This window comes from Electrona antarctica (genome assembly GCF_951216825.1).
Source record: "Electrona antarctica genome assembly, chromosome: 15".
NCBI classification, from domain to species: Eukaryota; Metazoa; Chordata; class Actinopteri; order Myctophiformes; family Myctophidae; genus Electrona; species Electrona antarctica.
In genome coordinates this window covers 37,583,382-37,610,566 of record NC_136796.1, presented here as the reverse complement: position 1 = coordinate 37,610,566, position 27,185 = coordinate 37,583,382, and the positions used below count along the sequence as shown (strand labels likewise).

General features: G+C 40.4%; 3 protein-coding genes across 4 annotated transcripts in view; 2 read left to right on the top strand and 1 right to left on the bottom strand.

The window, feature by feature from the left end:
* Positions 1-597: 597 nt before the first annotated feature.
* On the bottom strand, positions 598-8,832 carry tfpi2 (tissue factor pathway inhibitor 2). Of its 2 annotated transcripts, XM_079522548.1 has the most exons (6): positions 8,698-8,832; positions 6,492-6,605; positions 2,974-3,144; positions 2,413-2,592; positions 1,757-1,927; positions 598-1,108 (listed from the first exon to the last, which is right to left on the bottom strand). In XM_079522548.1, exons 1-6 carry the CDS (start codon positions 8,753-8,755, stop codon positions 1,020-1,022), a joined length of 783 nt encoding a protein of 260 aa, XP_079378674.1. In that variant the 5' UTR covers positions 8,756-8,832; the 3' UTR covers positions 598-1,019. The 2 variants fall into 2 exon arrangements, with proteins under 2 accessions (XP_079378674.1, XP_079378675.1); XM_079522549.1 differs by lacking the exons at positions 6,492-6,605; positions 8,698-8,832 and adding an exon at positions 3,278-3,449.
* gngt1 (guanine nucleotide binding protein (G protein), gamma transducing activity polypeptide 1) lies at positions 5,729-7,800 on the top strand. The gene is made up of 3 exons (XM_079522550.1): positions 5,729-5,839; positions 6,073-6,174; positions 7,569-7,800. The coding sequence occupies exons 2-3, from the start codon at positions 6,076-6,078 to the stop codon at positions 7,695-7,697; spliced, it is 228 nt and encodes a 75-aa protein (XP_079378676.1). The 5' UTR covers positions 5,729-5,839; positions 6,073-6,075; the 3' UTR covers positions 7,698-7,800.
* Positions 7,853-27,185, top strand: part of LOC306938383 (putative acyl-CoA dehydrogenase 6) — a 48,683-nt gene continuing 29,350 nt past the window's right edge. Inside the window, exons 1-2 of the mRNA XM_079522547.1 lie at positions 7,853-8,997; positions 21,164-21,284. Coding sequence (XP_079378673.1) covers positions 8,746-8,997; positions 21,164-21,284 — 373 coding nt within the window. The 5' untranslated portion in view covers positions 7,853-8,745. The remainder of the gene's footprint in view (positions 8,998-21,163; positions 21,285-27,185) is intronic.

Below are 27,185 nucleotides of genomic sequence, written 5' to 3'. Positions count from 1 at the left end.
AGTAACCCTTTTATTTAATTTCAAATGCATTTAGTTATAGTTTTGTTAACTTTATGAACTAAATGCAAATACATTGGAATTTGGACATAAAAAGTTATTAAAGCGGGTCATATTTGCATGTTTGAAATTGTAACAGCTGAAATCAATAATATATTAGTATTCTGATATTAACCTGCAGGCTGCGTTAAGTGATGGTGGGGGCCAAATGTGTACAGTATGTGTTTATGCCATAGTATATTCCCTGAATACTGTAGGTGTATGATTTGGTTTCATGGCCATTGTGTAATAATTTTCCTGCTGAATTAAATCTGCAGTGGAACGATCAAGATCGGTTCAAATGCCTGATAAGGAGGTAAATAATCATGTAATAGACTAGCAATGAAAATATTTGGAAGTGAAGTGAATGTGACGGAGAAAGTGAAACGACTGTGCAAGTTATTTTTTTTTACAGACGGTTGATCGGCTAAGTTGAACGCTGCCTTGAAGGTTATTGAACAAGGTGGGAAATCAAGCAAGAGTAGTCTAGAATAGATGCTAGCGTATTACACAGTAATTAGTAGAAGAAATAGGCTACACTAGCCCAATGTTTGGGTTTATTTATTTATTTATTATTACCAAAAGTGATTAGGCCTATGATACAGGACACAGTATAAAATATACTACAATAAAAGACATGATATCATATCAAAATACACAATACAAACATTAGTGCAAAAGTAACAAACTTCATCAACAGAATAGTTAAAAAAAAAAGAAGCTTCATCTTAAAAATACTGTATAATATATACTGTAGTTGCCATTATAATACAAATGCATGTGCCAAAATACCAACATTCACATTTATCTGAATGGATGACCATTGTCTGTGCGCCATATTATGAAAACTGTGCAAGTATCTAGTTTTGGATGTCCATTCAATACTGCAGCATATGAAACAAAATGCCTACTTCAGTAATGTACAGTTTCATTATGTTTGTCCAAGTCAAAAGTCCTGAGACCAAGGACCATGAGCCACATGTCTAAGCCTGCAAGACAGTGAAATTCCTTGCATTTCTGTTCCTTCTGAGCCGACGACGGTGCCTTCCTGGGCTTTGGTGCTTTTTCCTTCCTGAGAAGAAGAAAAAGGAAATAATGCACTCGTTAGTGTGCTAGCTCTATTTCGTATCTCAGATCAAATGGTCAAATGCTTTTTTTTTTTCTAGGCGAAGAAAGTTGTTCTGCTGATTGCCACATTCCAAATCAGTTTATAGTCATTTGACTGTACAGAAATGTAGGAATTTGTTTTCCTTTCGGTTATAACATTAGGTTATTATTTGCTTTGCTGTTAATAAATGGTCCTAAATTGTCCCTTTAAAACCATAATGTTGGTAGCTATAAAAAAAACACATGTTCTACAGTTAATGTTGAAATGCAGGCGTGATTATGTATTATGCTTGGTTTTCTAAATGCAAATCCTCAACCTTGGGGGTTGAATAGTCTTCATCAAACTATTTTCAGTAGGCCTACTTTGAGAATTGTCATTGTGCTTGCATCATTGTGCTTGGAATGTACTGTAATTCTGCAAACTGTCAATAAATACTTCAATCAATCAATCAATAACGTGTCGCATTGCAACACGTTGTGACCTTCCTTGTAGATGCTACTGCTATAGCTGCTATTTTCTACTAAATGTCTGCCAATTATGACATGAACCTAAGCAGAGAGAGAGACACATGGGTGTTTGTGTGGTTGATCTGAATACATTCCCATCCAATACCTGCACAGACATCCGTGCAGCTCTGCCTCGAGACAAAGTTGTTGCTGCTTCCACCGCAGCCCGAGTACAGGAACTCCTCACACTCCTTTGTGACAGTGTTGTAGTAATACCGTGGTATGGAGGCTGCACACCTCCCTTTATCCACAGGCTCCAGGCAGATCACAGGGACAGCTATAGATAAACAAACATCACATAACAAAAATGTAATTCATAAAAAGGGTATCAATATTCACAAGAGGCTTATCAGAGTAAACATGGACTGAGCGTTTCAATTCTTCCTTTTGAGAAGTGCTGGAAGCCAACTGTGTTATTTTCCAAGAAACTGACAATAGCCCATGGTTCTAACAACTTTCATCCTGCACTGGTTCTTATCACTTCCTTCAAGCATTGTGCATCCTGTCACTGGCTTAACAGTGTTATCCTATTTCCTCACTACATAACAGTCTGAGTATTTATTAGCATCAGAATCAAGTATAACGTACAACAGGTATATACTGTACAACATTTATGACTTCATACCAGGAATAACATATCTATTCCAATCCTTGTTCCACCTTTTGTTTGTCTGTGTTGTGTTTTACTATGCTTTGCTTGCAACAGTGCATCCCAAACATGCAAATACAAGGCCATTATTAAAAATAGATAGGCCTACTCACATTTGTGTGGGCTGCAGTACTCCTTGCAGGAGGTGATGTCAGAGAAGCGGTTGACATTGCCCTGGCAGCCGCCATAGTAAAATGACTCGCACTGCATTGTGGTCATGTTGAAGAAGTATTTCGTGTGAAGGGCCCGACAGGGACCTTCCTCCTTTGGGAACCTGCAGATCTGCGGAATTTCTATAGGGACAAGGAAATAAAACTCGTTGAGGAATGCTTTGGAGTTGGAGACCTTATATGAAATGTTCTTGACGTTGTGATTTCTGCATGCATGTGCGGATTATAGTCTGATTGCATTCAACATTGATTTTTCAATCAATCAATCAATCAATCAATCAAAATAAATTTAAATCAAAAACGAAATGCATTATTATGGTAGTCACTTGCAGTGTGGACATTATTAATAAATGCAAAAACACTGAATGCAGGAATTAAGAACAAAGCCCCTATCAATCAACAATTCAACATACAAAATAGCCCCCAATCAATATTATATCATTCAGAAATTAGCTAGGATCCCAAAAGAGAAAAGCATAGTTAATGGCCAAATGCAATACTTACTTGGTATTCTAAAGCATGATTTCTGGCACTCCTGGTAACCTTTAAAGTTATTGGCGTTCCCCTGGCACCCTCCATAGTAAAACTCTTCGCATTTCTGAGTGATAGTGTTGTAATAATAGCGCTCTATCTGTCCTCTGCAGGGTCCCTCGTCCACTTGAAGCAGGCACTCCCCTAAAAGTACAGAGAAATAAAGTTATAATGACAAGTGATACCAAGTTTTCCACACACAACCAGGGATTACATTGTGTACATCCGGGTTGCTTCGTATCAGAATAAAAAAGTAAATGATCCGTGGTGTTTATACCTGTCGATGTTTTACGTGAGAAAACACTGTTAAACGCCGATGGCTTAAGTGCGAAATTTGCGAAAACACTGTAGAACGCGGAGAAGAATGTAAGAACCGCAAATGCGTAAAGCTCCATTTTAAAGGGTTTGTTGTTCGTTGTTCTAACTCCAGAATGTATGCTCCCCTCCGACCATATCCGAACACTTTTATAGTTGAGTGGAGTTTTCCCAGAGGGGGAACATGAGGGGCGGGATGACTCATTTCCATATTATTCCCATGGATTGGAGTGACATAATTGCGCCACACTCATTACGTACTATACTTACGTTAGCAGTAGTAGTAATATTTTACATCATATCTTCAGATGAAATGGGTGTGGGAATAGCCGACATGATGAGCGCTAAAGTAATTAGTGTCAACTAACGGCCGGGGGGAGCTGCCTACACCAAAGCGCGTGTGCGCGTAACTTTAAAATAAGACTGGATCTAACTAAAAGTGAGTGTGTGAGTGTGCACACGCGCTTTGAAAGTAGGCCGAGAAGCCCGGTGTAGCTCTGCCGTCTGGTCTGCACTCTGCAGACTTTGAAAGTGTCTAGTCGGCTACAAAGTTTGAGCCTTATAAAGTTCAAAGCAGACTAGTCTGTCACACTGACACCACACCAGGATCACACTGGGAAACATCAGTCGTATCCGACGATAATATTGATAATGATCGATATGTGATCATTGTGAATGATGACAGGCATGTTGATGATGATGATAATGATGATGAACTTGAAGATGATGAAGACTAAAACAATGTAAACGATCGATGTATCATAATATAGTCATAGACCTCAGTCATTGGATCACAAGACGGTCTGTCATGACCAATAGCCTATGCCAGAGCTGTAGTCCCTTCCAAGATTCTTGCAGCAATATTATGTCTCACTGCCAAATAGCTTGAAGCGAAGATGATGAATGAAACTTCTCAGTTTAGTAGTACTTTCTATGCAATACAAAATATTGATTGGTCTCCAAGGGAATATGACACTGTTGTTAAACATAAATATAGTAGGCCTACAATGGCCTACAGCCAGTTTGTCTGTCTCACTCTGACATGTCCTTGTGCCCGTATGCCAAGTTCCTCTCATTGCCTGCCTGCCTGCATGGCTGCCTGCCTGCCTGCCTGGCATGCCTGCCTGCCTGCCTGTTTTTGAGATACCCCTACCGGAGGTAGAACCAAACACAACATAGTTTTTCCTCATCTCTAAGGCCTCCCATACATGAAATGGATTCTTGTGTCAAAATATTTTACTGCAAAAGTGATGAAATTGATAAATAAAGTTATACACCCCAAACTAAAAATAAAGCCTGTCCGTCTGGGGGTTGATGCATATATATAAACTCATGTAGATTCACAATGGAAGGTCTGAGAGGTTCATAACTTGGCATACTTGAAGCCAGGACATACCTCTACATTCTAGAAAAGACTGAATGTCAATATGAGATATAGTAATTTGAACACATACCTACAGTAGGCGGAATTGTAAATCTATGTAGAATGTTTTCTTTACTTTGTAGTGACTCTGACATGGATTGTCATAGCAACACATATGAGGGCTTGTAGGAATGGTGAGGTTCTACTGAATCCAGCAATACCAATACCAAACACACACACACACACACACACACACACACACACACACACACACACACACACACACACACACACACACACACACACACACACACACACACACACACACACACACACACACACACACACACACACACACACACACACACACACCACACACACACACACACACACACACACGTCATCACCATTCAGTCAGTCAGCCCATATAAAACCTCAATATACTCAACTCTCTCTATTGACAAATCCATGGAGGATTGCAATTAATTTACAAACAGTTACAAAATTCGGCACACAAATAAATATTTCATTATTCACAAATAAGACCTAATTATTTGTAGATTGCTTTGCTACATCTGATGAAATGAATTGAATCCTGCTGTGGTTGTCATTACCCTACATGACAGACAGGTTGAGGCTAATACAGATAAGCCGTCTTATCAAATAGACCGGAATTACATGGTATGTCCCCTTGACCCAAATCTGAATAAGAAATACAGTCCATGATCCTCAGTCCATATAGTCTGGGATACTGGTTCCCAACCACTGGGTCGGGACCCATTTGCTCACAACGTGTCGCTTCGCACGACGTTGTGAGCTTGAAGATCTGCTATTTTCACTAGTTTGTGTCGCGGGCTAAAACATTTGGGAACCACTGGCCTTGGAATCTAGTCCACAAAATACAGCCAATGGAAATAAAAGTGCATTGTCTCTAAATAACTCATATATGTACGAAAACAGACACCTGAGTGATTCCTTCTCCTTTCTAACTAAGCGCATGCAGGCTTCAACTGGTTGTGGGATCATATAAAGGATCTTGTTTTAATCAGATTAGTGGATTAGGATTGTTTATGGAGATTACTTTATAACCCAGATTGAGTGAGAGGAGAAGGTTCTCACACAGCTTCTGCAGGGGAAGAGGACAGCTGCCGTTGAGAGTCCGTAAGTGCACTTCTTTTCAATTAATAATACAATCAATAGCTGTCATTAAATTAATGAACAGTTGGGTAATATTAGCTATGGTAGGGATTTATTACACAAGTACATAAATTACATTAGAAGATGTATTAGCCTAAGGAATTAGTGACAGTGAGTATTATGAGTTTAACCATATGGACCTTTAAAAGTTAAATGATGTGAACGAAAATGACAGTGATATTGTTTCCTTGTTACAGAGAATGCCAGGAATCGTCGATGTAGAGCATCTAACAGACCTGGACAAATGGACGATGGAAGCAGTGCAAAAGAGAATAGAGGTCAAGCTAACGAGGCGGAAGGTACGTGCCAAGTGATTGGTTCTATTTAGCGATGAATACAGTCCTTTGTTTTTGTTGAAGATACCTGGCATCAATTGCTCAGAAATAAGCTGCTGACTAAGACTATATTTAAACTCTACAAGTTGACTACTACTTCTACTTGACTATTAGCTATAGCAGGGGTCGGCAACCTTTTTGACATGAGTGCCATGTTTTTTTATTTTCTTGGTAGTAAGTGTGCTAATTTAACATTAAGATTAATTACGACACCACATTCAAATATATATTTTCATTGATCATATGCATAAGGTTCAAAATAAAGATAATCAAATAACAACCTTTATGTTTGAGTGGTGCAGCCACTCCATTGGGTGGCTGGCTGGGTCCCTGGCTGGTTGGGTCCGTCCGGAATAATCGTGTTTTTTCACCACCAAGTGTCACTGATGCGCAGCCTAACACACACACACACACACACACACACACACACACACACACACACACACACACACACACACACACACACACACACACACACACACACACACACACACACACACACACACACACACACACACACACACACACACACACACACACAAATACAGAACAGCACCCCTCAGTTCAGATGGGTCAGATTTCTCTTCTCCTTTTGAAATATGTTATTTCACATCAGGAGGATGTAATGATCATTATACTGAGAAAGAATCTTCTAAAATCCTCTCTCTCACACTTATGCCAGCGATCACCCTACACTGTGTCAATGTTGGAAGGTTGCCTACCCGTGAGCTATAGCACACATTAAAATACTCATGTGTTAATTTAACTCAGAAGAGAGTGAGAGTGCTATTTGTGCTCTCTATTTAGTTCTGGTTCCATTTGTACACAGTTATAGGAATTTAATGTGTGGCCTGTTTCATGGTGTAATTGCACAGGTCTAATGTGGTGGCGCTATAATACGCCAATGTGAAAAGGGTGCCATTTCTTCTTACACCTTTGATGGCGTTTTGTTTAAAAAATGTGTTTTGCAAAAATTCACCAAAAATCCAATGTTCACGTAAATTGCACGCTGCGTTCATGATTTAGAAGCCAATGTTAGCCAATTAGGATGGAATATGAAATATCGGACAAATCTGTCTTGAGCACATGACTATAGAGATTTTGGACAGAATCTGGAGGAGTAATATAAAAAATGTGTTTTACAAAAGTCGGTCTCCTGGTGGCACTATGAAAGGCAGATGTGAAAAATGCAGGTCAAAGGTTTTTCCTTTGTCCTCTAGGAGTGTGCATGCAACACACGCATGCACGCACAGGCGTAGTGCAAAACACACTCTCGCCATGCCTTCGGCTGGTGGAGACAATTAAATTAAACAACAACAATAATAATAATAAGTCAATCTCTGCCTCTTCACTTGCAGGTATCTGAAGGCTGTAATGAGATAATGGCATGGATTGTCAGCCTTGAGGAAGAGGACACCATGTTAAAAGGAGTCGCTGAAGACAAGAATCCCTTCAAGGAGATAAAGGGTGGCTGTGTCATCTGCTAATCTGGACCTGATACAGGTCAATCTCCAAGGTCAATCTCCCTGCAGACGTACAATGGATGATCCTTTCGCAGACTGTAGAAGAAGAGTAGAAGACTAGTGGAGTACAATTATGAAAATGTATATATACATTTGATGAGCTTCCATGTAAATGCTCCTTCCTCTTCAGGCCACGTTTGTGGCCTTGTGATATTCTTTTACAATGTGGAATAAATGTGAGTTGCTGTGCAAGGGAAATCTTTGTCGTGAACTTTGCTATGTGACATACACAGTGCTTCTGTCTCGTGGGATCTGCAGTCTGAGTGAAATGGGTCCCTAGTTATCTGTTGTTTAAACACAGAATCAAGCCACTGCCATTAAATGTGTTGTAATGACAGAGGGCGCGTTCGGAAATAGCGCACTGAGCGCACTGTGCAATGCAAACTAATAGGCGAGTGCGCTCCCGGTGCGCATTTCCGAATGCACCCAGGATGGCAAAACAGATCAAACAGGTAATGTGGGGGAAGAATTGTTTTTTCTCTCCTTTTTCTTTTTTTCATTTAAAATGAGCATATTCCACAATGTAATGTGTTAAAAGTTCTGCATTTCAAAATAAGTACATTACTTATTAATACTTAGTTACAGCATAAAGTAAATGTAAGTGCAGAATGGGCCCTTTCACATTGTTGGAAATTGTAATGTGTTCACTTTTAATGTACACTTACATTGTCCAGTTGGTAAAGGTGGGGCTGATTTTAATTACTTTATGTTTAACCTATAGTAATATTTCATAATTGATCATAAAAGTATGTTTGTAACACAAATAAACCGGTCAATGGTCAATATGAAAACTAAAATAAAAGCCTCTAGTAGAAAGCATTAAAAAAAAATCACTTATGTAAAAGTACCTCAACCTGAAAGTAGCCTACCTACCTATTACACAAAAAAACTGAACTTAAGTAAATTGACTTAATTACTTATGCATTAACCTGCTTAATTAAGAACATAGTTCCATAGATTCTACCTTGCAGCCAGGTGGCCTTGCCTGACCTCCTTCCAGAACCATGCGCGCATGCGCACATCCAGCAGCAGCATGTCAACAACAATGGCTCTGTGCAGAGAAGGAGCACGGCGCTTCAACAACTTGGCAGCCAGTCGAAATAGCTTCAAATTATTGTCATTCGGTGGCGTTCGGTCGTTTTCTGAAAATGTGTCATCTAAACCCGCCTCCGCCGCCACTTCTTCTTCCCCCCCGGAGACGACGTTGGGTGATCATTTACTCTACACACACGAGCACTTGGCATTAAAGGAATCCCTCAGAAAGGTAATGCAAGATAGCATGGATGGATAGAGGAGGGAGTTGGAAATAATTTAACGCTCGTTGGTTTTGAGCGTGGTGTGGTTGGAAAATAAACGGAGACGTGTTAATATGTGTGTGGGTGCTAGAATACAGCTCGTTTGACTTTATGTAAGCATAGGCAGCTGACCTGAAGGTTTCATAAAACAAAGTAGGTGAGGGGTCAATGCTAGCTCTGCTTGCTTTCTTCAGCTGCTCCTGTTCTGAAATGATGCTGCATACTAGTAATCCAAGAGAGAACAGAAATGTAACCAAAGGATCCAATAACTACACACTCAGATGGAAACAAGCCAGTGCTTTCTTGGATTCAAATCCTTTTAAATTAACAGACCTTGTATTGATCTCTTCTGTACTATAGTGTACTCTCCTGGGCGTGTCTTTGCAAACTGTTAAGTAATCAATCAATCAATCAATCAATCAATCAGTAATTTTCTTTGGACGGTCAAGGACCCCATCAGCAATGTGGACCTCTATTGGGACCTACCACGGGTCACAGACAAAGTCAGAAATAAAAGGATGAGGCTGGCAGGGCACTGTCAGGCACCCAGAACTAGAGGCGAGTACGAGTACAGTAGTACATCACCACTGTGTTCAGATAGGTCTGATTTTATTATACACACAGCTAACCTGATTAAAAGTGGGCACATTGTAAACACTGTTGTAATCTCTAAGTACTGGACCCTCGTCTGGTTCTGACAGACAGGTAGTGTGTGCAGGCTGGGTGGTGTGTGACAATCCAGTTGAAGTATTCCTTTGGTACGGCGACTGCGGCGGCGGGCCCGGGAGAACAATAATGCGACACGAGACAGTATCACGCTAAAGGTTCACAAAGTTTATTACACAAACAGGAACATATATAGTGCTGGATCATAATGACATTGACAATAATATGAGACAGAATAACGTGCCTACTGCAGCAAGGCTGACCTTGCTGCCGCCGAGATGTCTCTCGTAGCCTATCTATAAAGTATGCTACAGTACAGGCAGTACACAATACATATCAAGTACACTGTATCTCAAGTTGGAGTACACAGACATGGGCGATCATGATTATAACAAACACCAGGTCAGATTGTTCTCCCCACAACACTTGATCCAAATCCTTCAATCGGGTTTATTTTAATCAGATTGGAAGAAAGGTGTTCATGTAAACACAGCTAATGTAAACAAGGATGTGGGCCTTATGGCCTGTTTTAATGAACTATCCTGCACTATTCAAGACTCCTCCCTCCAATAAACGGCAATATTCTTGTACTAAGACAATAAAGTGTAAGCACACTCCATAAAGTTAGGATCAGGTACAAAGTTCAGAAAATATAAACAAAGACAACATACTTTCAAACTCCTACACAGTTATAGTTATTATAGAGTTATTAAAGGGATAAACGCATATGGGTACTTGGTGAAACCCTGTGCGTCTTCTTAAATCCAGGATTAAATCGGTGACTCAGCCTGTTCATCATGCACCGTCTGCCTTTGTGTTGCCTTGGAGAAGTGCACTTAGGAGTCGACAATTTCACCCATTTTCAACCCATCTTCATGTAATTGGCCCAGACTCCTGACTAATGCTCAAGATAAAATGGTACAATTATTTTTCTTGTTTGAAATAACAAGAAAGAAATGGTACCATATTATAATGATCAATAGTGACGACCCACACTCCCCGCAGATTCTGCCAAGCCCGTTCCCTTTCTTGGCTGTGGTTTTGCTAGATCGCAGGTAAGAACTGCGGGAATCTCATTAATCCACTCAAGCTAATTTGATGACTAGGTATTTGGCTACCTTAAAGGGACACTTCACCCTTTTTGCAAAAAAATACATGTCAATGACGTTTAGAAGATTTAGAACACTTTCCTTCCTCTCTTCCTCACTTAGATTTTTAAATATGCATTTAATAAGCAAGTAATTTTTTTTTGTATAAGGCACATTCCACGGCAATTTCAAAAGAGCTTTACACAAAACATTAAGCATGATTAAGGCATAAGACATGTGTAGCCAGACGAACAGCGATCTCTCAACCGACCTAAGCACCTTGATGCGTTGTCTAAATTCAATGTAGGGGCTAAAACGACTGGTGGAAACAACTGCATTGCAGAACCAAAGCGAAAATACATTAGAGCAGTATTTCATTTTGGGATGTTGATGTGATTTTTCAAAGCAATAATGTGTAGATTTGTCAGCAGAGGTGCTTTCTCTCTGCTGATAGGATTTAGATGTCACCAGATGTATCGGTAGTTGGACTCGGGAGATCTCTGATTATCTGGAATGACAACGTGAGACTAGGGGCATAGTACAAAAAAAAAAGTGCACAGAATAGACTGCACAGCAGACATGATAGATGCAAAGAAGTAAGATCTTCACAATATATAGCCTAATTCCTTTTCTATACCAAGCAGAAGTGGAGATAAGATTGAACGGTTTGACTGCGATTTACAACTGTTCTGAATTCTGTACGACAGCATTGAAAAAACATCACATCGAGTACATTTGATGCATTGCCTGAACCTTCCCCAGTCCCCATGTCTTTTACGAGTCCATTAAACACTGATTCAATTTAGACAAACCGCACCTCAGTCATACCCAGCGACTTTTGAATTATGGGAATACAATTCACAGTAAATGGTGGTGAACCGGCAGCATTTGACCAATTTTGTATGCCATATCAGTGTAAATATTGTTGCTAAATCACCGTAGGCGCCTTGAAGGCTTCTCTGTTTGACTTTACTGTATATTGCTTCACTGTCATCGGAGACAGATCTCAGAATAAACACCCCCAAGGGCCCAATTCAGGGAAGGAAACAAAGACGTTGTGTTAATAGAAGGAAACCGATGTTGTGACTAAACCCTCAAAGGATGCCCACTGGTCCAAAATAATTGACATTGGGAATAATGGGAAGGATGAATATGTGAAAAGGAAATGTATAACAATGTAAAGGGAACATGAGGGAGTAGAGTTTATTAAAAGAACTCATTGGAGAATAAAACTTGGCATACTAGTGGGGCGATAGGACATCCTTCAGTGACTGACCAAGGTCATGGGTTGTAGTGTCGGTGCCATAATTGGAATATTGGAAAATGGAAATGCATATTAATAGATTTAATTTGGCAGAATTCTCATAGACTACTACAGAGTACTAGCCCAGTCCTGTGCCTACCTACAGTACCCATCACTCTTAACAAAAACGGTTCTTTCATACAGTATATTATCGCTAGGTTAAAGTGTGTGTGTATTATCTCTAGGTTAAAGTGTGTGTGTATTATCTCTAGGTTAAAGTGTGTGTGTGTGTGTGTGTGTGTGTGGGTGTGTGTGTGTGTCCTATATGGACGTATATTGTATAACTATCTCTGACAGAAAAGGCACAAAAAGATAGTATTACCCAAAGTGTAACACAGCTCTAGTCTGTTTACACCTTTATTTAATTCATATTTATATCCAATATTTATTTGTAAATACATTGTTTTATTTTGATTGTCTTGTTCCACTTCTGCTTTGGCAATGTAAACGTACGTTTTCTCATGCCAATAAAGCTCCTTTGGGGAGAGAGAGGGAGAGAGAGAGAGCTCTCACGGCCTTACACAAAAGCTATTTTTTTTCCTTCTTGTCTCTTTTTAGTAATATATTTTTAACAAGAGCAATGGTGTGACTCAGCCATGCCAGGGAAAAGCAGAACGCATACGCCCTGTAGAGAGGATATTTTGTAAGCCCTGGCCAACACAATGTTCTTGACCCATCTCACAACCTTTGGTGCTGTGAAGGCCTCATGATATGATACTTAGACAATAGTGTAAATCTTGAAAAAACAAGAAGGTGGCCGCACACACCAATGATACTTAAACAAACCATAATATTTGTGAAGAGACCTGTGACCCTTACAGGTTTCTTTCTATCACACAGTCTTTTCCAACTTCCCTTAGTTTCCCGCCAAAATAATTGGCAATTCATACAGAAATAGGTTCATGGCAGGTTAAATAAATGGGACCAAAACATTGCTCTTTCGCTCTCTCTGAACAGAACACTTTATAGGAGTTAGTTCTGTCTTCTGTGTCAATAATATGTGCATTAATATAAATAATATAATATAAATGTATTTTGGGGGCTTTTTTCTGCCTTTATTGATAGATACAGAGTAGTCTGACAGGAAATGGGGAGAAAGAGATGGCGAATGACACAGACACACAGCAAAGGTAACTGGGTTCTGTACAGTATTCAAAAATGTAAACATTTTGATGCTGCTAGCTATATAAATATTTTAAGTTTTTCAGAAAACTTTGGTCAGGATTTAGAGGCGTTTTTAGAATCGGCCTCAGGCCTAAATGGGTTAAAACCAAGTCCCCAGAACCATAGTAGAACTTTGAAGAGACCGTCGCCAGTTAATATTGTGTACAATATGTCCTGGTTAGATACAATACTATACTGATGAACTTTGACCTTGATTAGTGTCATACACAGTACACACTACACAGATATTCTTAGTCATACTTTTTTAATATTCATAGTTCATACTTGATCAGTCGCTAGAGCTCCTGCCTTATGGCTCGTACACACTGCCCGATATTTGCTTTGTCGGGAGCATTTTTGGCACTCGCCGACAAAAAACCCAGAGGTTTTGCTCGCTGTGTGTGAAAGGAGCTGCGAGAAGATCCAGCGCCGATAAAAGCGCTTGCCGACGCCTCCCTGACCATTTCTGAACATCTAGCACGTTTGATATTTGATTCTGTCGCCGACTGGATATCATACAGTATGAACTGGGTTGCGACTGCACCCCGATAAGGCCTGTATTACAGCCAATGGTCCTCATTCACAAAGGAGAAATACGCAAGAGTGTAACGGAAGCTTAACGGAAGCGTAAACAGATGCGGGAAATTCCGTCCGATCACGCTACGTTGTTTTGCCGTGCAATTCAAAGAGCGGTGTGTACCACAGGTACGCAGGTGTATGTTGTGAGGTACGCAGGTGAATGCGAACGGGTGCCAAATGATCGGAAAATCAGCGGATAACTTAATTTGCATTGATCCACGCCCCATTTCACACCATAAAAGGCGTCAAGCATGACTCAGCAGACAGCAGTAAAAAAAAACAAAAAAGAACTATAGGCCTTACAGCTCAAACGAAATAGAGGTCCTCCTGACGGAATGCAACAAAATAATGATATTTTCCAGTATAGTGGCTTCACAAATTAAAATAAAAATGATTGCTGGAAAGAAATTAGGCTATATTAGGAAATTAAAAGAAAATGATCTGACCATGTCAAGCGCCGGAGCGACGACCACCACCTGCAGTCTCTTTTTTTACATCCATATATACATTTGTGCGTGATTCTTTATATTGTCTATAGCCTACCATTAAACTATATAAATCATTTTCCCAAGCTTACAAAACGGTGAACGCTGCTCCGCACCGCTGCAGCAATGTCAAGCTGACTTACGGTATAAAATGCAGCTTTTTTATTTATTTATTTAAGTTCGGGACCAAGGCAGCAAGCTAGCGTATACTTGGCAATTATATTATAAAGCCTTTTCTTTTCTATTAAACAATTGCTCACTCACACCTTTGCAGAGGTAAAACATATATCCGATATTTTTATCAGAGCTGCATTGATTCATGCGGGGAATAGATTAATATCATCTCACTGTCATCTGTCTGAATGCCATGTGGAGAATGGATTTGTTCTGATCATGGACACGTAGGCATAGGCCTATATAGCTATTTAAAATTTCAACCATATACGGCGGGTATAGCCTCCTCTTTGTCAGATCTAAGTGCAGGTTCATTTATGATGATGTCATATTAAAATGATTCGCGAATTTCGCGGGACATTTGGCACCAAACTTGATTGATCTCATCAATGTAGTAGCCTACAGCCCAGCTATAAGTTCCCCATATTATAATTAATTAAGGTGCACTGGCTTAAAACTATGACTGGCCGAATTGCACGCGCTGATGCAATAATGTGGACTTCTATTTTTTTATAGGGCTAATTCATTTTCCAATGAATTCGTACAGTGCAGAATGCAGATAAGTGTATGTTCTTATTATAATTGTGAGTTTGTTTTTTAACATGCAGCGCGAGTCCGCGAGAGCCGATCTACAAGCTCACAACGCGTTGCACTGCGAGTAGAAAGCTGTCAAGTGCAGCGCAATCGCGCATGCTAGAAATATCCTAATAAATAAATAAAAAGGTGTCGGGTTTGCAGGGGCAGTTTCTGTATGGGACTCTAGGCTAACCTGCCTCTAGAATGCATGCATTTAGGCATCCAAGTGATACTTGGCTTTTATATAAGCTATAATTTTTTTATGTGCTGACCAATGTTTTGGACACATTCCTACATATTTTATCTGAGATTTGGGGACTTTTAATTGATTCAGAATGAAGACTAAAGCCTTCTGAATAAATCTACGCAAGCAGTACACGACCCTCTGAGCTGGCGCAGCTTTTAGCGGAGATTCCGACCATCCGACGTCACCGTCAAGTTCACGTTCAAGTTCATGAATTCCCACGTAATGTGGGAATCCACGTAAATGCCTGTCCGCTCACGCTCCGCTCACGTTACGTAACGGTATGAGCGTAAACGCCGTTGTGAATGAGGACCAATGAGAGCACACTGCTCACAGCACTGCTGTCTGTCTGTCTGTCTGTCTGTCGTGTCGCCTGTATCGATTCGATAGATGATCAGATGATAATATATAACCATTATTCCTTGGGTAAATGACCTGTGTCGTACATGGTAGCATTAGCCCAATGTTGCTGTTAAATAAACCATAACCAAATCATTTCACTTGAATAATGTTGACAAAACCACATCGGAGCGAACTTTTGGGCTCTCTCTCTCCGTGTGACGTCATGGTTTCGATCCCGGGCGCCGCCAACTTGGTGTATGAGTGAGTAGCACGGCTTGGGTGTGGCAAGTCGTGCTGCCTGTAAGTACTGGGAGCTGATGGTAGGTCTTGTGCTGTACCTCAGCATTCCATCTCCCAGGGTTTTAGCTCATTGTAACTGTTGGGGACAGACCAACGTGACAATAAGCCTCTCCCGACCTACTTGCAGTATGTTTCACTATCACATAGATGTTGAGCACAGTGCATGGTGGCCAAAGACCTGCTCCTGTGTCGCCAGTTGAATCTAATGTTGAAAAGAAGGTGAAACCAGAGATTTGGATAGAGCTCTCTGACTGTAAAGCTAGAATAATTATTCTTATGAATGTGGCGAGAGCTTCAGAGATTGCATTGTTTAACTTTCTACTTAACTGGACATGTGCAATGTGCAGAAGATTGCAAATGTTACCAAACCATTAAAGCTGCTATAAGCAATAATATGTCAACATTTTAATGACCTTGTTATTTTGGTATTCAGACAGCCAGCAATGGGTAGAATGCTCCCAAACAATGTAGTCTCTGTGACACATCTAGGCCTTTCTAGGGGACACAATCTGCATTCAAAGATTTTTCTAGAAGCTTTTGTCATTGGTCGATCTGCTTCCTGATTGGTTAGTCACGGCGACCGGGTTTTTTTCGACCAATGACAAAGCTTCTAGGAACATCTTTGAATGCAGATTACGGCCCCTAGATGTGTCACAGACTTTTTGAGCGTTCTACCAATTGCTGGCTGTCTGAATACCAAAAAAATAAAAAGGTCATTAATATTTTTACATATTGCTTTTAGCAGCTTTAAAGCAGTAACACAAAGTTGTGAACTGCCAATGCAGCATCTTTTAAAAGGCTAAGGACTTGGCTTGTGACCCAAAGTGAATTGATTTATTTTGTGTCCAGGACTCCAGGGCAGTACACAGGGGGGGAAAGTCCAAACCTTTCTGTCTGAGACTTTCAGTCTTGTTCATATTTCTTGGCTAGAAGAGGCGTTTGGTCTGTGTGTTTTGGAAAGAGATAATGTTCTTTTTGCAATCCTGGAAAAAACACGTAACTCTTCCAGCACTTCCAAGCTTTGCTTTGAAGGTAAATAATACAATACCAGTCTTTTCCTGCATAACTCTTGGAGTGCTGCCACTTTCCAAATTTAGCTTAAATGGTGCATTTATATAGCGCCTTTATCCAAGGCGCTTTACATAGATTGTACATTACATTCACCCATTCACACACGCATTCATACACCGATGGCGACGGAAACCATGCAAGGCACCAACCAGCACATCAGGAGCAATTAGGGGTTCAGTGTCTTGCTCAAGGACACTTCGACACTAAATCTGGGGGAGCCTGGGTTCGAACTGGCAACCTTGCGGTTACCATCCGGCCACTCTACCCCTGAACCACCGCCGCCCATAGCTTGGTGTCAAGTTGAATATACCAAAGGCCGGTCGAGCACTAGCGCCACGGCAGGAAAATAAATGCATATGATTAATTAAAAAAGAAAAATCGAAGTCATGTATTTTGCGGTTGAAATGTTGCGCAATAACAGCTTTATATTAACTGTAGATTGTGCAAGTGCATTAACGGTGAGGAAAGCAGCTATCGTCCTTCGCATAATACTTAGCAATTGTTGTGTAAAATGTTGAGTCATTTGAGCTTGCGTGTGCTATGAGACATGAGAACAAAGCTGTCTCGAACTCCATGGCCATCGTCTTGGATTAGTGTAGCTGGATTTATTTTCTTGTTATTTTGATGGGGTGCATTTTGATAGCTCTATTATGACAATGACTCATTCAGATTCCTCTACTTTGGAAAATGTTCGATTAATTGCTTAATTGGCCATGATTTTAAATGATTGCTTTTAATTGTCTATAGTACTTGGGGTGCCCTTGCCCTTGCTGTAACTTTTGGCCATTAACGATGCTATTAGTGATGTCTTTATTGTCTTGTCCATTAACTACCTCGGAACTCGAGACAGGTAGACGAGTAGTCACTCATTAATAAAGGCACTTATGTGATTTGTTTGTTACAAAATTACACAGCAGCAATCAATTCATAAACCCTACCATAAAAATATAAAATGAAGAAAACTGCCCAGCCATGTTTCTGTCTGCCATCCATTCTCTTCAGTGGATTGACCAATCGATCTGAACTTGTGCATGGTTATTGATCATGCCATATTAGAGAGTGAGGTAATAGTTTTTTAAAACTTTTATAAAAGTTGAGTTGTGAATTACCTTTTTTGGGAACTCTCGAAGACTGCTGTGGGTGGGAATGCCTGTGGCTGAACCTGACCTTGGCTATACTGTATTCAATACTGTATAGTGTATTGTATACACTGGGAGGCAGACTTGTCTCAGACGATTTGTCTCAACGGGCTGGTGCAAATTGGCGCCAAGGGCGCCTTTTGGCGTTAAAGGTGAAATATAATGGAAAACAATTTTTTGTTTTTGGTAGTGCAGTGGTGAAAGACAAGTACCTTTTTAACTTTAGTTTAATAGCATTTTTGCAATGGGCTATGACTTCTACAGTTGCTCCCAAGTTTGCACATAGTTTGAACTTTGCATGCATGCATCCCTGCCTGGGTCTATATGGACCTGTCGTAGCTCTGGTCCATATCGTTAGAGGAACTCCTGGACCAGAGCTAGCTAGACTAGTACGACGTGTCTAGTTCTGCTCCGTAGCAAACGTATTTAACCCATTTTGACCTGACTTCGAAATTTAGAAAATGTCCTGACGGTTTTCTGAAATACCTATGTTTCTGTATCAGTGGTGCTCAATATTTCATGTCAAGGACCCCAAAAATGTAATAGGCCGCCAACCCCCGTTATATTTGTAAAGCGTTTGCTCTGAAAGAATATATATTCAAAGATTTGCGCCACTTTTTCATGATTTTTCAAACATAGCAGATCTACAAGCTCGTAGCGTGGCATGAGCGCTATGAGCTTGTAGATCTGCTATTTTTCAACAGCTAAAACATAACAATGCTTAAATTAAATGACATTGCACATGGTTCATAGCCCATGAACACGTTTGTGTTTGTGTTGTGCTATGATCTAATTTTTGAGTGGTGCAACCACTCCAAGGAACAGCAATGTCTGTGTTCAACTGTGTGTTCATGTCTTTGTGTGACTATGAGCACCAGTACCAATGAGTACCAAAAGTGGCGCTGTTGTGCCAGAAACAGAGAGAGAGAGATAGTGCTGCACTGTTGCCTGCTAATGGGGGGGGGGGGGGGGGGATCTGCACCACTCAGTTCACACGGGTGTGTCAATCTACCGCATAGAAAAATGAACAATAGTAATACCTAGTACTACAGTAGGAACATTATTATTTTGCTGAATAGCCTAAATTGTAAAGCTATTAAGCTACAATATGCAGGCCAGGGTGGCTTTATATGCCAGCTACAGTAACTAGGTTGTTGACTTGGCACATTTCATAGGTGGAAGGTGTTATTAGCATTTATCCTCTAAGCTGACCTTAATATGGTTGTTTGCTGCAAAGTCAGTAGACTGAAAAAGATCTCATAATCATGTATTAATGTTGTATTCTATATTCTCTTTGAATCAGCTTGAATTCCAACAACAATAATTGCATGTTAGTGCATTCGTGTCTAGCAGAATGGTCAGTCCAATAAGTGCTTTCACAGCTGTGGACCAGTTCCAGGAACGCATCCAGTGAGTCATGGTAACTATCGAGGCTCACTCATTTCCTTTACCAGAGCGACGGTCCATTCATCCCAAAGCCTCCAGCTCACAGACGCCTTTTCACTCCTCGTGAAATGTTTCTAATATGACGCACGTGTGCGTGTGCGTGTGTGTGTGCGTGTGCGTGTGTGTGTGTGTGTGCGTGTGCGGTAGAAATGTCACCTGAGGTGGCCTTGATGCCTTGTCGAGTTGTCGGCAGCCACACTGCTCCATCTGATTGTACTGTTTTCTCCTATATGTATTACTGTACCTTGTGGTGTTCTTGCTTACCGTAAAACGCTCTGAATTAAGAACGTCGTCTGCTTTTCTACGGTTCTTCTCTCAGTTCCCAGTCTGCTTCATTGATATTTGGCTGGGGACCCCCGAAAATGCTTTAACCATGTCTCGCGACCCCTGCCCCGCCCTGCCCCCCTTCCCCACCACCAATATAAATTGGCCGCTACAATTACCTTAATAATAGAGATAATACATCATAAATAAATACTGAAACCACATATAATCATTAAGGAGAGTAGTATGTGCACTACGTAAACTCTAAAGTTCTATTTTCCAGCCATTCGGTTGCAAAAAAAACAAAACAAAGTCTAGTCTGCCAGACACTGATTGCATATGCATAGGCTGGAGTGCAGCAGGAAAGCATTGTCTAAAAATATATTTTTCTTTTTTTTTTACCTCCATTCACTACTACTTCCACTAGGACCTGCCCAGTAGTGAGTCAGTTTCCTATCTGTTTGAAATAGCCCTTTGCTTCTATATTTTATTGTTAGCATGCTATTAAAGTATGCTTATACACACCCAAAATGTACATGTGTGCACAATAGACTTACTGTAAATAATTTTGTAACACATTTGGTGGTCTGCTAAGAAACATTACTCATACCGCAAAGCTACAAGCTACACTTGGGGATACGCAGTTGTACACATACTCATTCACTCACACATACACTCACAATTATGATTTGACACAATATCAGTGGCTTGTGCAATTTCTTTTTTTTTGTTTTACTTTAGGCTCTGTGTCGTCTTTTTATGAATTTTATGATTTTAGACTTAGAGAATCCTAAGTTCCGTTCTGTACTTGTATAGAATGACAATACAACTCCCTGAACCTTGACTGGAATACACACACACACACACTCACACTCACACTCACACTCACACTCACACTCACACTCTCTCACACTCACACGTTAGGAGTCACATTTTGCCATTTTTGCAAATTGCATCATTTAACTCCCATTTCATTTTATATTGTTATAATGTGGTTATATTCATGTAGAAAACAGAAGAAGAAATGATTATTATAACTAAAGCTAGTAAAATAAACTAGAATAAAAACAGTACAGTAGGTCTTTGTTTTATTGCGTCCCTTAACTATAAACTGTGTTTTGGGATGCAAAATGCACCCTATTTTAATCTGTGCACACACACACACACTATATGCAAGTTATACAATATACATATGTCTTTACTGAGGGTCTTAACCAACTTTTCGGTATGTCGTTATGTTACAGTATGTCCCTACTTATACATTTCCATTTCCTCTCCTGTACCTGCTCCATAGATTATTGACCAGGATATCAACCCCTATGTTGACCAGTGGGAAGCAGAGGGACAGTTTCCTGCTCACAAAGTCTTCAAGATCCTGGGGAGTGCTGGCTTTCTTGGAGTCACCAAACCACTAGGTAACATCATTATCTAACTTGTCTAACGTAAAACAATATCTTTCTATAGCTAAAGTATAACATAATGCTTAAAACACCAAAAGGGGTTCCCGTCCTGAATCGGTTAAGGTGCATCAAGGCGATATTGACACAGGGCATAAAAAGGAAACGTAAGAATTGTGTTTCCTGTCATCATTTGATGATCGAGTATGCATTGTTTACATCATTCCCTTCATCTTATGCTGTATATTATATTGTGGGTAGTCTATTTTTTACGCTGTAATTATGTGCGTTTGTCACATCCAGATCCAGCAATAATTGCCTGTTACATTCCAGTTCCAGATGTTGAGCTGTAGAATCTGAGACATTTTGCAGACACATTTTGAATAAAATATATCTGTCTATTGGCTCATAAGAAGTACTATACGTTATACGATTGTTTTAAAAATAATACAATAAATATACTATTTCAGTGAAAATGAAAGGGAGATGAATTGGCTAATATACAGTATTATGTCAAATATACTGTGTGCCAATTGTATGATTTGAATCGTATGATATCTTTAAATAGGTTGCCTTTCAATATGGGTGTTTGTTGAACATTGGAAATTCACACAGTCTGCAGGTTGGAGAAGGAGGAGGGCAGAGACATAAAGTCTGCTGAGTAAACAGTCCTTCAGCATTAGTGGACTAAGACCCGGTAGATTACCTGATGGCTAACCGCTTAACCCTGTCGCGACATGCTGACACAGATTGCCTGTTTTCTTTTTCTTTTTTTTTTTTACTGTCGTGTCTAGTATGATGGAATATAAATTAACCCATTTAGAACTAATACCAGATTTAAAAAAAAATCTTCTAAATCCTGACAGTTTTCTGTAAAACCTGTTTCTATATCGGTGGTTCTCAAACTATTTAATGTCAAGGAACCCAAAAATGATATGTAATTGGCCGCCGACCCCCATCTGATTATTTTTTGTTCCAGGCCCCCCAGAAGCAAAGATACGAGTTAAAAATGTTTGCTGTGAAAGAATATATATATTCAAAGAATTGCACACATTTTCATGACTTTTCAAAAATAGCAGATTTACAAGCTCAGCGCGCGGCACTCGGTGCCGCGCTATGAGCTTGTAGATCTGCTATTTTTCAATAGGTAAGTTTAAAGTAAGGGTTAAAGTGGTTAAAAGCTAAGGTGACACAGATGCGTTCCAGTGCCTAATGGGTTAAGCGATCGTCTTATTACTACAATAAATTGGCATTATTTCAAACATAGCAAGGTTTTTATTGTCTATAAATGAAAAATGTATAAATGTATACAGGATAAATATATGATAACATAACATTGTTTTTGGAGACCTCCCTTATGGATAAACTGAGGGTTTAAACACTTGCAGTAACATGTATCATATGATAGTTTAGGACGGGTTTTCAACTGGTCGTCCGTGGAGGTATTGCATGTGGTCCCTGACCATGCATTTAGTACTGTAGGATAGTTTTTTTTTTACATTTTCTTTCTACTAGTTGAGAAACAGTGACCTGAATGACCTGGTGACATTGATGACCGTCGATGCAGTGGACAAGTGGGAGGTCAAGAAATTCTACAGACAAGGGAGTAACTTGAAATCTCAAGAATGTTCCCCTTCTTGAGATTTTAACTCCCCTTTTCTGTAGAAGTTCACCGGAATGTCTGGATGAGTCACTAGGGAATTATTATCCCCACCCAACACAACAGTGGTCCCCAGGTTGATTCTAAGTCAGGGTGGTGGTCCTTCATTCACAATCAGTTGAAAACCACTGGTTTAGGACATTTGGGATTATTTTATTGACATGATAAGCCCATTACTGGCAAAAAGTTCAAAGGTAATAACTGTTATTACTGTAACTTTGCACTTTTTGGGGGCCCCTAAGGGCCGATTCATTTTACCGCTGTTTCGGCGCTGTAGTGCCGAAATGATTTCGGCTCGTCAGAAATTTTCAGTAGCACCGTAGAGCCGACTTTAGGACGGTACCCGCCCCCCGAACCTCAAATGACGTCACATTGTAGGCTCTACAGCCGAACCGACTTTTATTCGGCTCTAAAATAGGAGTATGAATCGGCCCCTAAGCTTGAGCTGGAGGCTGAAGCTCAGGGCCCCCCCCCCCCTTAGCTCAGAGGCCCCTGGGCCTGGGCCCAACAGGCCCGTTGGATAATCCTCCCCTGCTTAGCAGAGGTATTTACTATTGACACATTCATATAGCATAACATATAGCATATGTTTGCTATTATGGTCCCAGTTGCGCATTATTTAGGTATATAAATATATACAAAGAAAATGCATAAGTGACAGGTTAGATCACGTGAAATAATGTTTAATATTCTCAGTGCCGCTCAACAAGGCAGCTCACAGCAAGGCGAGATACAATTGCTGCCACTCCCTCTTCCAAAGAAAAATATACTGCTCCACTTTTCCATCCTCACTGATGCACACATACCAGGCATGTTGGCACGATGCCCAAGGGAACGAGCATGGGAACTTAGTTGAGCTTAGATTAAAAAAAGTTAATATGGCAGAACTATTTGCAATTTGCACCAACAGTGTAAACAACAGACACTCCTTTAGCTGTGGTATGTACAGGTATATAAGCAGGATAGTGCAGTAAGTGCACTACTGGGAAAAATAGACTTCAAGGCAACTTGCTGTAACAGGCCCATTGTGGAGCTGTTTTCTTATAACCAAATTTCTCAGTGTATCTTGACCTACATATTTTGTCTTATGTGACATGAATACATTATACATGGCACTGCTTGTTGTGTTATACCGTATTCTTTTTTCTAAGAACCCACTCCAGAGGACGATACAGGTAGTCAAAGTAACATCATACTTTAGTTTACTGACTTTAGATGTTTCATTATAACCCTTAACTGAGTAGATGTTTCGTTATAACCCTTAACTGAGATACAGTATGAGAGTGAGACACATGGAAATCATAGAGATTTTCTAACAAAGAGGTCAGTATCAAATGAATTGCTTCTTTTTTTTATACGCATGTTAAGTGTGCAGCACTTGTCATTAACATTTTGGGCGGGAACCCCTTTTGGTGTTTTAAGCATTATGTTGTACTTTAGCTATTGAAAAATAGCAGATCTACAAGCTCATAGCGCGGCACCGAGTGCCGCACTATGAACTTGAAGGTCTGCTATTTTTGAAAAATCATGAAAATGTGCCTCAAATCTTTGAATATATATTATTACAGAGTGAACATTTTAACTCAAATCTTTGCTTCTGGGGAGGTCCCTGGAACAACATATTTTCAGATGGGGGGCGGAGGCATATTACATATCATTTTTGGGGTCCTTGACATGAAATATTGAGCACCACTGATACAGAAACATAAGGTTTTTGGAGGATTTTGAAGACATTTTTTAAATTTCGACATCAGGCCTAAATGGGTTTAATATGCTCTGAAATGGTCATGGTATCGTATAATTGTATTACAACTGGAAACGTTTCCGTGCTGAAACACTGACTAATGCAAGCTTTGAGAAGTCTGGACTTCATTTGAATTAGAAGGCTCAGACTCACTCACTGAGTACTGGGATTTAGGACTTAGTTAATCTGGTTGATTGCCATATGACTCATCAGATGGAGGGAGATGAATTGTCTCCCACCTATCTGTAATATAATGCAGACTAATTTTTTTTACAGGGGAAATTGGCACTTGGTTAGAATTCTTAAACGTGACTTAACGTACAAGTTATTGTCTCCACCAGGCCGAAGGCATGGGGAGAGAGTATGTTTTGCACTCCGTCCGTGTGTGTGTGTGTCCGTCCGTCCGTCCTTCCGTCCGTCTGTTACCAGCTAATCTCCGGCACCGTTAACCCGGTCGATGCCAAACTTTGCACACACACTCCCTGGATGCCAATTATGAACCTCTGCCCCACATTTTCCAGAACGGCCTGTTATAGCGCCACCATGAGGCAGCTTTTCACATGTTTTACCTAAAACTGCACCGATCTGCGTGAAACGTTGCATGCACACTCCCTAGAGGCCAAGGACAAATCTTTGACCTGCATTTTCCGCATCTGCCTTTTATAGCGCCACCAGGAGGCCGACTTTTGTAAAACACATTTTTTGATATTACTCCTCCAGATTCTGTCCAAAAATCTCACAAATCGTTACACAGTATCTCTATGGTCATGTGCTCAAGTCGGATCTGTCCGATATTTCATATTCCATCATAATTGGCTATAATTGGCTTTCACAGTTTGCAAGATTGCCCCGTTTTGAACAAAAGCCTCAAATCATGAACGCAGCATGCAATTTACGTGAAATCTTTCACATTTTCTTACTAGGCTGAGGAACCCTTTTCACATTGGCTTGTTATAGCGCCACCAATAGGTTGATTTTTGTAAAACACATTTTTGGAACAAAATGCCTCAAATCATCCAATTGCCATTAAAGGCGTATGAAGAAATGGCACCCTTTTCACATTGGCCTATTATAGTGCCACCAGGCACTCTGCATTTCCTCAACAAAATGAAGAAAATTGTTGCAAAAAACTAACAAACAAAAAAACATGTTTATATTACTCCTAAACATTTTGCCAAACATCTCACACAGTCCTATCCTCCTGGTGGAGACCTGTGCCCAGAAGGGCACTTTTTCTAGTTTGATTTGAATCCTATCATTCTCTTGTGATGTGGCTGTGTTAATCTGACAACTCTTCCCATTGCATTGTTTGTGCTGACTTCCAACTGTCTACTCGCTCTCTGTGCACTGAAACACCTCCGCCAGCTTATGCAAATGTGTTCCCAAGACACAGAACAGAAAGTGATTATTTCAGATATTCATATTCATAATACACGTTCCACAATAACACGTTACATAATACACGTTCTACAGGTAGGAGAGTACTTGGTGTGCTTTTACTTGTAACGGAGTAGTTCTAAATTGCAGACAGTATTGGTACTTTTACTACTTAAGTACTTTTTCCACCACTGTATGCCTATCCGTTGGCCAGGTATAGTAGTGACTCATCACAGCCAAAATGGCACACCCCCCGAATTTGCATACCAAAGGTGCGAGGTTTGCAAGGCCTATTTGGAAGGAAAGTAGATAAGGAGAATTGGTGATGGAATGAGGAAGTGCAGGATAGTGTACAGAGAAATGGGGTTACCTATGAAGAGGTGGAACGCTGAGAGGACTGAAGAGAGTAGACAAGAGTTTAGAGTACAGGGAGATGCAGCGTAAGGTGAAGGTAGGTCATGTGGCAAAGGCCAAACAAAGGGCATACGATTGATTGATTGATTGAAGAATTTATTAACAGTTTGCAGAATTACAGTACATTTCAAGCACAAACTCAATACAAAGGCTGTTAACTGTGAGTGGACGACCCAATTAAGCATTACACTTGTTTCCAACAGGGTCCACCATGTTCAAATCATCAAAACATTTAGAGACGTACAAATAGACACTTCTATAGACAGAACAGGAATTCATCAAAAAGGAGGTAAAAAGGGAAAAGAAATATATACAGTGAGGGGAAAAAAGGGGGGGGGGCGGGGGGGGGGGGATTCAGATTTTACGGGGGCCAGTTTCGAATTGCAGCCATCCGTAGGTGCCCTTTGAGAGCGGTTTTGAAGGAGTCAAGGGATTCGCATGTCTTAATGACAGTTGGTAGGGCGTTCCACATTTTGGTGGCATAGGAGCGAAAAGAATTTAGTCCCTTGTTTGTGCCGAATCTGGGTTGTACATGGTTCGTTGCACTCCCTCTGGTGTTGTGGGTGTGGACTTCGTTAACATTAAGGAAGTATCTAGACAGGTACATGGGTATCTTGGTGGTGTATCGAATCTTGTGGACCAGACCCATTGCAAGTTGCTGTACTCTGTCGTCGACCCTAAGCCATTCCAGCCTGTCGAAGTGGGCAGGGGTGAGGTGGGTTCG

Excerpts from the sequence above, each read along its gene's own strand:
- gngt1 (XM_079522550.1), top strand. The coding sequence starts at position 6,076 with ATGCCAGGAATCGTCGATGTAGAGCATCTAACAGACCTGGACAAATGG. Across the intron at positions 6,175-7,568 it reads TCAAGCTAACGAGGCGGAAG|GTATCTGAAGGCTGTAATGA; the intron begins GTACGTGCCAAG and ends CTTCACTTGCAG.
- tfpi2 (XM_079522548.1), bottom strand. The coding sequence starts at position 8,755 with ATGTGCGCATGCGCGCATGGTTCTGGAAGGAGGTCAGGCAAGGCCACC. Across the intron at positions 2,593-2,973 it reads ATCATGCTTTAGAATACCAA|AAATTCCGCAGATCTGCAGG; the intron begins GTAAGTATTGCA and ends TTGTCCCTATAG. Across the intron at positions 1,928-2,412 it reads GTACTGCAGCCCACACAAAT|CTGTCCCTGTGATCTGCCTG; the intron begins GTGAGTAGGCCT and ends GTTTATCTATAG.